General features: G+C 25.1%; 1 protein-coding gene and 1 pseudogene across 1 annotated transcript; both read left to right on the top strand.

Annotated features, from left to right (window-relative positions):
• The first annotated feature begins 1267 nt into the window (after positions 1–1267).
• On the top strand, positions 1268–10341 carry LOC126555799 (uncharacterized; annotated as a pseudogene).
• LOC126555798 (uncharacterized) lies at positions 3551–5020 on the top strand. Its single transcript, XM_050210675.1, has 2 exons — positions 3551–3660; positions 4686–5020. Exons 1-2 carry the CDS (start codon positions 3556–3558, stop codon positions 4899–4901), a joined length of 321 nt encoding a protein of 106 aa, XP_050066632.1. The 5' UTR covers positions 3551–3555; the 3' UTR covers positions 4902–5020.
• Positions 10342–15092: the final 4751 nt, after the last annotated feature.

Here is a 15092-nt window from a genome sequence, read left to right as displayed (position 1 = left end):
TATTGAGGTTTTGTAGTGCATATTTGAATACTTTTAATAGTATAAAATTCCAAGCCGTGACTATACATTTTACATTATTTTATTTTAGATATCGCACAACCAAAATATGAACTCATTCATTACACATATTGTTGATGAAAAAACTTCACAACTCAGATACCTTATCGTAAATGAAAAATCTACAATTTCTTTCAGATATGAATATATCACTCCAAGGAATAATACCAATGCTTGTGGATATTATTTAATTATTGCTTGAACTTATTACAAACTTTTAATATTAAATGTTTTTTTAAATTAAAAGTTTTAATTAGGTTTTCTTATGTATGACCAATGATTAAAAACTAATAATTATACATAATAAGTATAAGTATAAACAAGTATATTATGCAGTACTTATACACTTTATTGAATTTACTTTGGGCCCAATATGCATTTAGCAAAAGCAAAGAGTTACCGTACAGAGTAAGAGCTGCCATTGAAACTTCTTAATTTTATCATCAAGTAGTGATAAAGATAATTAAAATGCCAACCAAACATTGGCAATCCTATCTCTACCATTAAATACACCCTTATTCAATCCTATACCTAATTCTGATGTAGAAATACATAATTGTAGCATTAATCTGAATTTTTTATTAACAAATAATAATATAAAAAAGGTAGAGTGCAAACGACAACATAACCAATGGTATAAATATTTAATATTTTATTGTTTTTAAATTTTCGTATATACGAAATAAGAGTTTTAAATAAACATGTGATTTAATGTATTTAATGTATTCGTGTATTTAATGAATTTTAGCACAGACTGGCACGCAAACTGACATTAAATTATTATTTGTAATTATTTATTTTATTTTTTTTTTTGTTCGTATGACATACTTTTTGTTTTTTTTTTCTTACGCCACTACGCTGTTTTACCAGGTTAACCACTAAAACGAAAAATAAAGTCAATTGATAATCTTATTTTTCACCTCCACAATAAATTCATTAATTAAACCTACGATTGATTTATAAATTAAAATTAAGGTATATTGCATGTTATTTGATGCAAGTGACAAACAATAACTATAAATTATTTTTATTACTAGAATTGTTGTAATTGTTGACCTCCGTAATGGTGAAAAGTGAGGTTATGTACTACCGTGTTTACCATCACCCACTCGTTGGTATTGTTGCGCGCGCATCGGTGGCCAATGACTAATGCGTTGTGCCTGCTGTGGCCTGAAAGAAATTCAGACGACTCATTTGTTCACATGTTCACTGTCGCAACACAGCTCTTATCCGCGGCCAGGCTTGGATTCAATTGTGAGTATTAGACTATCACACCCATTGAGGGTAATATGATTTGCATATAATTATATTATATTTTTTCGCTTATTCTAATTCTTCTTTACTCATGACTAGAGAAACGCTTCTACAAGGATTGTTTGTGTTTTTTGTGCGTGTATGTGTGTGTGTGTGTGTGTGTGTGTGTGTGTGTGTGGTGTGTGTGTGTGTGTGTGTGTGTGTGTGTGTGGTGTGTGTGTGTGTGTGTGTGTGTGTGTGTGGTGTGTGTGTGTTGGTGTGTGTGTGTGTGTGTGCGTGTGTGTGCGTGTGTGGTCTGTAATTGTTTCAATACAAACAGAGTGCTCAAAAATATTGAAAATGGTCATTAGATTAATTGGAACTGAATAACGATAAGACAATATGATTTATGAGATTGTTAAATATTTTACGGGTATTATATTGCAATTACGGTTTCACGCGGTTTTACAAAATAAGTTAGCGCAAATAATCGTTTTAGATGTTATATTGTTGTCAATGTTGACAACGCCGTGTTGTGGAGGTTAGGTTAGTTGTAACAGCGTTTTATAGTGTCGCCATCTTTTTATGCCGACTGTTTTTGTTTTTCGAGGTCTAGTTGTGTTGAAGTCCTGCGTTGGCTTCGTACGTGTTTTTGCATTTGTCTTGACAACCGTCTGTGTTGGCGTTTTAAGTTAGTACGTTATTGCGAATTTGTTGACGCCCGTCAGCGTTGACGTTTAACCGTTCGTACACTCGTGTTAGGTTATGATAATACCATTAAAATTTTTCAACTGATATTTTAACGTTATTAAACTAATATATTATTAGTATCTTAAATTTATCAATTAAAGTTAATTCACAATTTACTTAATAATTTTAAATTTACAAAGCAAAATTACTCGACATTTGTTTAATCTAATTTGTCCTTTATTTATAATTGTTACAAATGTATGAATTTTAAAATAACTTAAACTTACAAATTTTAAAATACATTTTATCTGCAGTACAACAATTAGAAATATAATAATGATTATAATTATATTGTTTTGTATAGGTGTTTAATATATGCACCATGGAACAACCAGATTTAAATTACTTGAAGATGGTTATACGGAGTGTTTTAACAAGCTCCGGGTAAAGTGACAATATCGCAAATATCAACTGACTACTCTGATTTTGAAGGTTGTCATTTATCATTTGAGCATTTGGGATTCAAGACTATTTATGAGTTACTAGAAAATATGTCTGATGTTCTTAGAGTAAGTTGAAAAAAATATTTTATTAATAAATTGCAATACTTTTTTAGATGATTGTCAGAGCTTATTTTAGGTAACTGCATTCAATAAATTTGTACAAAAAATAATCATAGTTAATTTGTTTATTTAATTTTGAGGGCACTTCTGTAATTACACAAAATAGTTGTATTTAGATTTAATTATCTGGTTGCTAAGGGTAGTAAATCATGAAAAATGACGATGATTGCTATAAAAAATTATTATGCATTAAATACAGCTTTTAATCTTACTACTCCATGGTATATAGAATATTTTATTCGATGTTGAATTAACTGTAGTGTACATTATTTTATTTTAGATACCGCAAAACCCAAACATGAACTCATTCGTAACACTTATTGTTGATGAAAAAACTTCACATCTCAGAGAACTTGTCGTAAATCAAAAAACAAAAAAGCAGCGTCCTAAAAAAAATATTTCTACTTTAAGAAGTAGTAATAATCACTTGCCGAAATCTGCCAATTATAAATTTTGTGTTAACAATCTTGATAATCAAAGAAATGAGTATACCATTTCTACTACACGTGAATATAACACTCCTAGGTATGAAAAAAGCACTCCAAGGTATGCTACCAATGCTCGTGGATATGATTTTGATTATTATTATTTATTTATTTATTTATTTATTTTTTTTTTGTTCGTATGACATACTTTTTGTTTTTTTTTTCTTACGCCACTACGCTGTTTTACCAGGTTAACCAATAAAACGAAAAATAAAGTCAATTGATAATCTTATTTTTCACCTCCACAATAAATTCATTAATTAAACCTACGATTGATTTATAAATTAAAATTAAGGTATATTGCATGTTATTTGATGCAAGTGACAACAATAACTATAAATTATTTTTATTACTAGAATTGTTGTAATTGTTGACCTCCGTAATGGTGAAAAGTGAGGTTATGTACTACCGTGTTTACCATCACCCACTCGTTGGTATTGTTGCGCGCGCATCGGTGCCAATGACTAATGCGTTGTGCCTGCTGTGGCCTGAAAGAAATTCAGACGACTCATTTGTTCACATGTTCACTGTCGCAACACAGCTCTTATCCGCGGCCAGGCTTGGATTCAATTGTGAGTATTAGACTATCACACCCATTGAGGGTAATATGATTTGCATATAATTATATTATATTTTTTCGCTTATTCTAATTCTTCTTTACTCATGACTAGAGAAACGCTTCTACAAGGATTGTTTGTGTTTTTTGTGCGTGTATGTGTGTGTGTGTGTGTGTGTGTGTGTGTGTGTGTGTGTGTGTGTGTGTGTGTGTGTGTGTGTGTGTGTGTGTGTGTGTGTGTGTGTGTGTGTGTGTGTGTGTGTGTGTGTGTGTGTGTGTGCGTGTGTGTGTGTGCGTGTGTGTCTGTAATTGTATTATTCAATACAAACAGAGTGCTCAAAAATATTGAAAATGGTCATTAGATTAATTGGAACTGAATAACGATAAGACAATATGATTTATGAGATTGTTAAATATTTTACGGGTATTATATTGCAATTACGGTTTCACGCGGTTTTACAAAATAAGTTAGCGCAAATAATCGTTTTAGATGTTATATTGTTGTCAATGTTGACAACGCCGTGTTGTGGAGGTTAGGTTAGTTGTAACAGCGTTTTATTGTCGCCATCTTTTTATGCCGACTGTTTTTGTTTTTCGAGGTCTAGTTGTGTTGAAGTCCTGCGTTGGCTCGTACTTTTTTGCATTTGTCTTGACAACCGTCTGTGTTGGCGTTTTAAGTTAGTACGTTATTGCGAATTTGTTGACGCCCGTCAGCGTTGACGTTTAACCGTTCGTACACTCGTGTTAGGTTATGATAATACCATTAAAATTTTTCAACTGATATTTTAACGTTATTAAACTAATATATTATTAGTATCTTAAATTTATCAATTAAAGTTAATTCACAATTTACTTAATAATTTTAAATTTACAAAGCAAAATTACTCGACATTTGTTTAATCTAATTTGTCCTTTATTTATAATTGTTACAAATGTATGAAATTTTAAAATAACTTAAACTTACAAATTTTAAAATACATTTTATCTGCAGTACAACAATTAGAAATATAATAATGATTATAATTATATTGTTTTGTATAGGTGTTTAATATATGCACCATGGAACAACCAGATTTAAATTACTTGAAGATGGTTATACGGAGTGTTTTAACAAGCTCTCCGGGTAAAGTGACAATATCGCAAATATCAACTGACTACTCTGATTTTGAAGGTTGTCATTTATCATTTGAGCATTTGGGATTCAAGACTATTTATGAGTTACTAGAAAATATGTCTGATGTTCTTAGAGTAAGTTGAAAAAAATATTTTATTAATAAATTGCAATACTTTTTTAGATGATTGTCAGAGCTTATTTTAGGTAACTGCATTCAATAAATTTGTACAAAAAATAATCATAGTTAATTTGTTTATTTAATTTTGAGGGCACTTCTGTAATTACACAAAATAGTTGCATTTAGATTTAATTATCTGGTTGCTAAGGGTAGTAAATCATGAAAAATGACGATGATTGCTATAAAAAATTATTATGCATTAAATACAGCTTTTAATCTTACTACTCCATGGTATATAGAATATTTTATTCTATGTTGAATTAACTGTAGTGTACATTATTTTATTTTAGATACCGCAAAACCCAAACATGAACTCATTCGTAACACTTATTGTTGATGAAAAAACTTCACATCTCAGAGAACTTGTCGTAAATCAAAAAACAAAAAAGCAGCGTCCTAAAAAAAATATTTCTACTTTAAGAAGTAGTAATAATCACTTGCCGAAATCTGCCAATTATAAATTTTGTGTTAACAATCTTGATAATCAAAGAAATGAGTATACCATTTCTACTACACGTGAATATAACACTCCTAGGTATGAAAAAAGCACTCCAAGGTATGCTACCAATGCTCGTGGATATGATTTTGATTATTATATTTATTTATTTATTTATTTATTTTTTTTTTGTGGTTAGGGTATTAAAAATTATATTGATAAAAAATAGCAAAAATTAAAATTTTTATCCCAAAATGCTATTTTCCAACAATTAAAAATTAAATAAAATATAATTTATTTTCAAAAATATTAGTTTTTATGAATTCAAGATTGTTTTTACGTTAAATAACGTACCATGTGTTATTTATAAATTCATATAGATATAACTCGGAAATAACATGTGCTTATTAAAACTGTTTTATTAGATAACCCTATCTTTCTCTAAAATTTATTATTAATTATTCTGATTTTCTTTTTTTATTTCAGTTCTGCAAAATCAACACAATCCTATGAAATGTATTACTCTAATAGGATATCGGATACAATGAAAGTTAAAATGTGCCAAATTTTAAGTAAACACAAAGATGGTATATTGTGTAACGACTTTATAAACGCTTTTTATGTAAGTATTTGATTAAAATGATTAAGTAATTTTTCGTTATTATTTGTTCATAAGAAATATAAAGACATTTTGTAATAGTTAAAATTACTTTAGTATTAGATAAAAGATAAAATAAATTATTTTTACTGATGTGAATAAATATTATAAGATTTAAACATCATGTTACATTGAATATCATTATCTGAAGAGTCCAGCCAGATAATTGCCGCCAGGGTTACTTTGATAATGTATTCCATATCACTATTATATTGTTTTCTTAGTGGGCCCATTCACATTTTATATTCTAATGCATACTGGTTTTTTCTCATTCATTCATTTTGCATACCCTACATTATATGCATTATGCATGGTGTACCTGAGTTGGACATCTCACAACTTGCTATGGGAGCTTCCTTATCACAGTATTCTGTGACACAGTGAGCCAAGGCTGTTTAAGAAAAGTACATCTGCTACAGCTCCTCGTGAGATGCTAACTTATTTTTATTAAGCGATTAAGGGTAATCCTAATTAAAGTTTTGCTGCTATTTTATACAGATCTGCTTTAAAAGCAAACGTTTTGTCCATGTCATGTTTAGATATTCTGGTAGTTTTTCATTTTTTTATTGTAGAAGTATACATCATATTCTCTTAGGATTCAATATTGTTTAGGTAAGACTTTATAGTTTCTATTTTTATAGTCTCTGTCGTACGCCATGTCTACTTGAGCCATTTCTTGAATTGTACTCTATTTAATGGTACCTATATTGTGAGAATATAATATATTAATGGGATTTTTAACAAGGATAGAATAATGAACCATTTTTCTGTGTACTGCTCATTCCAAAGATGGACTAAATATATATTGTATTAAATGTAGGTTATGGGTTATATTTAATAATTATTAATATCCATATCAAATTTCTATTCGTTGTTTCATTGGAATGATCATCTATACTAAATCCATCACCTAGGACTGTATGAAGTTGGCAGGTTTTATTGTGTAATTGAAAGTCTTTTTGGATATTTCTTATAGCACATATTTCATTGATTATTAAACTTGAGGAAATGGCCTAATGGTTACTTAATTGATTGTATTTTATTTATTAGAAAATGGTTCTATTTAAACATGTCATATACATTTCTTTGCTAGTTAAAATTTATATATATAAATAGATACCTACATATTTTGTATCATTAATAGATATTTATTTTTGCTTTGAAATTAATTTCATTAAATATTTAACGATTAATAAATACATTCAAAGAATAATCTATTGGTTAATTATTTTACAGAATGAATATAACATTCATATTGATTTTTTTAAATATGGATTCAGAAGTATCAGAGATATGGCATACAAATTACCATCTATATTTTATGTAAAAGTAACTGATGATGATGAGAATAATTGTGTTCTATTCGAAGCTGATAGACGAAGTGAACTAGAAGATATCTTAGAAGGTTAGTATGGTTAATGTATGGGAAGTGTGTATATTTTATGTAATTCAAATATAATATTATCCGTTCAATGTTGTTGGTTATAGCTAACGATAAATATACCTGATATTAAAAATCAAAACATGATTTCATTCGCTTATTTGTATACTTAATTGGAAATGTATTGATTATTTTCTTTATTATTTATAAAAAAATTATACCTATAAATAACATTTAAAACTCTATACTGGCAAAATTACACTAGAAACCATAAAAATACATAATTTAACAAAGTAAAATTTCTTGTGTAACTTATGAAAAGTATGAAATAAACTTGTATTTTACTTTCAATGTTCTATGACTTACCAAATGAATATATATATTTATATATGTGTGTGCATTTGCTAGGTCCTCTGTGCCCTAGTCATATACTTTCAGACATGTCTCGTTTTGTATTTATGAGTAATATTTTAAATTTTGTCTGAAATTATAGGCAGCATCATGTTGAATTGTATGTATTTCCTGGGCTTCAATGATCCAAAGGATAATATTTTGACAGTGTTATATCGATATTAAACTTAGTGTCAAACTCTACAATTACATTTTTTTTTTTAATTTCATTATAATAGTTACATAATAAATATAGTAGATATTTATTTTTATGGCTATTTTTTAGTGTAATCCAACTAACCAGTAAAGTTATTGTATCCTATTAATTAACTTTCATCATTATTATCTAAGTATAATATACAAGATATACAAAGTACATATTATGTAACAGTTTAAAATGTTAATTTAATTGTATCTCATCTTAATTGACTATCCAACAAACTTAACTATCTAATGATGCATCAAAATTTTTTCATTGTAATATAATACTGCGTGTTTAAAAATTATATTCAAGCCACCTCTGATGTATAAAATATATAATTAAAATAAATATGTTAATAAACAATTTTTTTTGTTTTCAGATCCATCACTGTATTATAAAAATATTCCGAAGACTATATTGTATAATCTTTCTCATTTCTTTAATAAGCATCGGAATGGTGTAAAATTCAATGAATTGATGTCTTTATACTGTGTAATATATTAAATTAAATAGTTTTTATTTACAACAAATATTTTAGTTTTATATATTTTTTAGGCAGAATATGGCCGAGCTTATGAACCATTAAAGTATGGCTATTCTTCTGAAAAACACATGTTTGAATCTTTAGACAAAATGGTTGAAATAGAAAATAATCAGCTGTTTACAATAGATCCTTTTGCCTATGCAGAATGTTTGAAAAATAAAAATGTAGATGTAATAAACCACCAAGATAACAGTTCCATTGTATTATTAATGGTATGTAATAAAACAGCTTTTACCTTTTAAGATAATACCTACATATTATTATGTTTTGTGTTATATTTTCATAAAAAAAGTAAATCTTTTGATTTTCCAATAATTTTTATGTTTTGTAGAACAATTATGAAAAATATTGAAAATAATAATTCAATTTTTATTTTAAATGATGTTTGAATCATTTTAATCAATATTTTTAACTTAAATAAATTTCAATAAATTGATTTTAAATGTATTTAATCCGTGTTGTAATCATAAAAATATAATTTGAAGCTTTGCTAAATTGTTTTGTATTATGAACAGGCTGATGATTTTTTATTGCATTACACTGGAAAGGATATCTGCAATGGGAAATTTAGGTATTCCAGAATTAAGTTGAACGATCAAAAGGTAGCAAAAGTCATAGTTTCTGAAGTGTACAACCCAAGTTCATTTTATATTCAATTAGAAGCAGAAGTCAATAATCTGAATAAATTCATGGACACATTGCAGTTGGTTTATTATTTCATTGATTTGTAGTTATGTTGTTGTTATTTATAGCTTTCTAACTTATATATTGTTATAGAGAGTACTACGAAAAAAATGAAGAAAAATACCAAGTTATACCAAGGCTTATTCTTCCAGAATTGCCATGTGCCTCATGCTATGAAGATTCTAATCTGTGGCACAGGGCTATGGTTTTAAATATTGTTGATGAAGAAAATGTGAAAGTAACTAAGATTTTTATACGTTTATAGTTAATATTAATCTATAAGTGGATAACAATTTGTTTTAGTTTGCAAGTTAATATTTATATAGGAAGCTCATTTAGCTAACTTTAAACCATAGATCATAAAATTCAATTATTTTATAGTTATTTTCATTATTTTTTAGTTATTATATGTTGATTATGGAACAATCAAAGTAGTATCAAAAAAAAATGTAAGACTTTTAGCATCACAATTTGGAGCATACCCTATTCCAGCAGTACATTGTGGTTTGTACAATTTTAGCGGATTGAATTATCCACGAGAGATAAGTGAATCTTTTGCTGAAATGACTGATGATCATGTGCTGGAAGCACAGTTTCATCACCCACATTTTGAAGTAACTTTTAAATAAACAAAGTGTTAATGAACTTTAATTAAATTTAATTTTTTAACAGGATGATTCTCAAAAAATGAATGTCACATTATTTTTGAATACTGAACTCAACAAAATTAATATTAACAAAAAATGGTAAGTTATACAATTTTTTATTATTTTATTTCTATACAGGTTAATTATTTTGATATTGAATAAAATAATTATTTTAAACCCATTAATAATTTTTAAATGAGTTGTGGGTTATCATTATATTTTTGTCTTTTTGGCTATAACCAGAAAACAATTCTTATATTTTCTAATATAAAAGCATTATTTTATTCATTTTCAATGTTACTTTTAGTTTTGAAGTAATCATGAATCAAATAACACAAATCCAGAATAAATTGGAAGAATAATTTGTTGAGTATTGCAAGGAAAACAATGGACTTTAGTTTAAAAAGAGAAAAGTAAAGCAACAAGAAAACAAAAAGTTCTTCGTTTACCAGATACTTTTAGTTTTATTTTAAATTATATTATTTAATGTAAAATTGCCATTTGAAGTGTAATTAAGTACAAATTATTATAAAAATTAAAAGTCCTATTATTATCACATAGAACCGATTTGTTGAATGTGTTTTTATGTATGTATGTATATATATTTCTATATACGATGCAAAATATAAGGTATTGTAACTGGTATTATTAGTTCTTAAAAATTTTTTAGAGGCCTTAGCGACTGCATGAGTTGTCTTCCTCTTACATATGTAAGACATACTAAATTTTAGTTCATCAGTGAAAACCTAATTTTTTATTAACAAATATAAAGTGAAGTTGGTACATTTACATAAATATAAACAATAAGATTTTACTGTATTAACATTGAATATCATAATGATGTTCATAAAGTTATATTTCAATTACACTACAATTATAAATGATCAATTTGTTATAGTTACAACTGTTAGAATTGAATATTTAATTTGATAATAGCTTATTTAATCTGAACTATGGACATTTACTCCCATATTTATAATCAGATTTTACTTTAATTACATTGAATATTATAGTAATGTTGATAATGTTATATTTCAATAACACTACAATTATAAATGATCAATTTGATATAGTAACAGCTGTTAGCATTGAATATGTAATTTGATATAAGATAAATCAAACTGAACAAGGGACGTTTACACCCATATAAATATAAGATTTTACTTTAATGACATTGAAAATTATAATAATGTTCATAATTTTACATTTCAATTACACTACAATTACAAATGATCAATTTGTTATAGTTTCAATTTAAATAAATGAAAATATTACTTTTTATTAACAAAATTAAAGAGAAGTAGGTACATTTACATATATATTAACAACCAGATTTTACTTTTTTTACATTAAATATTATAATAATGGTCAAAAAGTTATATTAGAATTACACTACAATGATGAATGATCAATTTGTTATAATTACAACTGTTAGAAATGAATATATAATTTGATAAAAGCTAATTCAGTCTGAACAAGGGACAATTACATGTATATTAACAGTAAGATTTTACTTTAATTACATTGATTATTAAATAATGTTAAAAAACTGATATTAGAATTTCACTACAATTATAAATGAACAATTTGATATAAAAACAACTGTTAGAATTGCATATTTAATTTGATAAAACCTAATTCAAACTGAACTATTGATGTTTACATCCATATTTATGATAAGATTTTACTTTTTTTTACATTAAATATTTTATTACTGTTCAAAATTATATATTAGATGTACACTACAATTATAAATGATCAATTTGTTATCATTTCAAGTGTTAAACATGAAAATGTAATTAGATAAAAACTAATTCAATCTGAACAAGGGACGTTTACACCCATAATAATTATAAGATTTTACTTTAATAACATTGAATATTATATTAATGTTGATAATGTTATATTTCAATTATACTACAATTATAAATTATGAATTTGTTATAGTTACAACTGTTAGAATTGAATATTTAATTTGATAAAAGCTTATTTAATCTTAACTATGGACATTTACACCCATATTAATAATAAGATTTTACTTTTATTACTTTGAATATTATATTAATGTTGATAATGTTATATTTCAATTACATTACAATTAGAAATTATCAATTTGTTATAGTAACAACTGTTAGCATTGAATATTTAATTAGATAAAAACTAATTCAATCTGAACTAGGGACATTTACACCCATAATAATAATAAGATTTTACTTTAATGACATTGAGAATTATAATAATGTTCATAATGTTATATTTCAATTACACTACAATTACAAATGATCAATTTGTTATAGTTTCAATTTAAAAAAATGAAAATATTACTTTCTATTAACAAAATTAAAGAGAAGTAGGTACATTTACATAAATATTAACAACCAGATTTTACTTTTTTTACATTAAATATTATAATATTGGTCAAAAAGTTATATTAGAATTACACTACAATGATGAATGATCAATTTGTTATAATTACAATTGTTAGAAATGAATATTTAATTTGATAAAAGCTAATTCAGTCTGAACAAGGGACATTTACATGTATATTAACAGTAAGATTTTACTTTAATTACATTGATTATTAAATAATGTTAAAAAACTGATATTAGAATTTCACTACAATTATAAATGAACAATTTGATATAAAAACAACTGTTAGAATTGCATATTTAATTTGATAAAACCTAATTCAAAATGAACTCGGGACTTTCATACCCATATAAATAATAAGATTTTATTTAATTACATTGAATATTATATTAATGTTGAAAATGTTATATTTCAATTACACTACAATTATAAATGATCAATTTGCTATCATTTCAACTAATTATCATGAAAATGTAATTTGATATAAGCTAATTCAATCTGAACTAGTGAGATTTACACCCATACTAATAATAAGATTTTAGTTTTATAACATTGAATATTATATTAATGTTGATAATAATATATTTCAATTACACTACAATTATAAATGATCAATTTGTTATAATTACAACTGTAACAATTAAATATTTAATTTGATAAAAAGTTATTTAATCTGAACTATGGACATTTACACCAATAATAATAATAAGATTTTACTTTAATAACATTGAATATTATATTAATGTTGATAATGTTATATTTCAATTACACTACAATTATAAATTATCAATTTGTTATGGTAACAACTGTTAGCATTGAATATTTAATTAGATAAAAACTAATTCAATCTGAACTAGGGACATTTACACCCATAATAATAATAAAATTTTATTTAATTACATTGAATATTATATTAATGTTGATAATGTTATATTTCAATTACACTACAATTATAAATGATCAATTTCTTATCATTTCAACTGTTAAACGTGAAAATGTAATTTGATATAAGCTAATTCAAACTGAACTAAGGATGTTCATATCCGTTTTTATAATAAGATTTTACTTTTTTTTACATTTAATATTTTATAACTGTTCATAATAATATATTACATGTACTCTGCAATTATAACTGATCAATTTGTTATAATTACAACTGTTACAATTAAATATTTAATTTGATAAAAGCTTATTTAATCTGAACGATGGACATTTACACCAATAATAATAATAAGATTTTATTTAATTACATTGAATATTATAGTAATGTTGATAATGTTATATTTCAATTACACTACAATTATAAATTATCAATTTGTTATAGTAACAACTGTTAGCATTGAATATTTAATTAGATAAAAACTAATTCAATCTGAACTAGGGACATTTACACCCATAATAATAAAAAGATTTTACTTTAATAACAATGAATATTATATTAATGTTGATAATGTTATATTTCAATTACACTACAATTATAAATTATCAATTTGTTATGGTAACAACTGTTAGCATTGAATATTTAATTAGATAAAAACTAATTCAATCTGAACTAGGGACATTTACACCCATAATAATAATAAGATTTTATTTAATTACATTGAATATTATATTAATGTTGATAATGTTATATTTCAATTACACTACAATTATAAATGATCAATTTGTTATCATGTCAATTGTTAAACATGAAAATATAATTTGATATAAGCTAATTCAAATTGAACGAGGGATGTTTACATCCATATTTATGATAAGATTTTACTTTTTTTTACATTAAATATTTTATTACTGTTCAAAATTATATATTAGATGTACACTACAATTATAAATGATCAATTTGTTATCATTTCAAGTGTTAAACATGAAAATATAATTTGATATAAGCTAATTCAAATTGAACGAGGGATGTTTACATCCATATTATGATAAGATTTTACTTTTTTTTACATTAAATATTTTATTACTGTTCAAAATTATATATTAGATGTACACTACAATTATAAATGATCAATTTGTTATCATTTCAAGTGTTAACCATGAAAATGTAATTAGATAAAAACTAATTCAATCTGAACAAGGGACGTTTACACCCATAATAATTATAAGATTTTACTTTAATAACATTGAATATTATATTAATGTTGATAATGTTATATTTCAATTACACTACAATTATAAATGATGAATTTGTTATAGTTACAACTGTTAGAATTGAATATTTAATTTGATAAAAGCTTATTTAATCTTAACTATGGACATTTACACCCATATTAATAATAAGATTTTACTTTAATTACATTGAATATTATATTAATGTTGATAATGTTATATTTCAATTACACTACAATTATAAATTATCAATTTGTTATAGTTACAACTGTTAAACATGAAAATATAATTTGATATAAGCTAATTCAAATTGAACGAGGGATGTTTACATCCATATTTATGATAAGATTTTACTTTTTTTTACATTAAATATTTTATTACTGTTCAAAATTATATATTAGATGTACACTACAATTATAAATGATCAATTTGTTATCATTTCAAGTGTTAAACATGAAAATATAATTTGATATAAGCTAATTCAAATTGAACGAGGGATGTTTACATCCATATTATGATAAGATTTTACTTTTTTTTACATTAAATATTTTATTACTGTTCAAAATTATATATTAGATGTACACTACAATTATAAATGATCAATTTGTTATCATTTCAAGTGTTAAACATGAAAATGTAATTAGATAAAAACTAATTCAATCTGAACAAGGGACGTTTACACCCATAATAATTATAAGATTTTACTTTAATAACATTGAATATTATATTAAT

The sequence above is a fragment of the Aphis gossypii genome, unplaced genomic scaffold (genome assembly GCF_020184175.1).
Source record: "Aphis gossypii isolate Hap1 unplaced genomic scaffold, ASM2018417v2 Contig01108, whole genome shotgun sequence".
NCBI classification, from domain to species: domain Eukaryota; kingdom Metazoa; phylum Arthropoda; class Insecta; order Hemiptera; family Aphididae; genus Aphis; species Aphis gossypii.
This window is presented reverse-complemented; position numbering and strand designations above follow the sequence as displayed.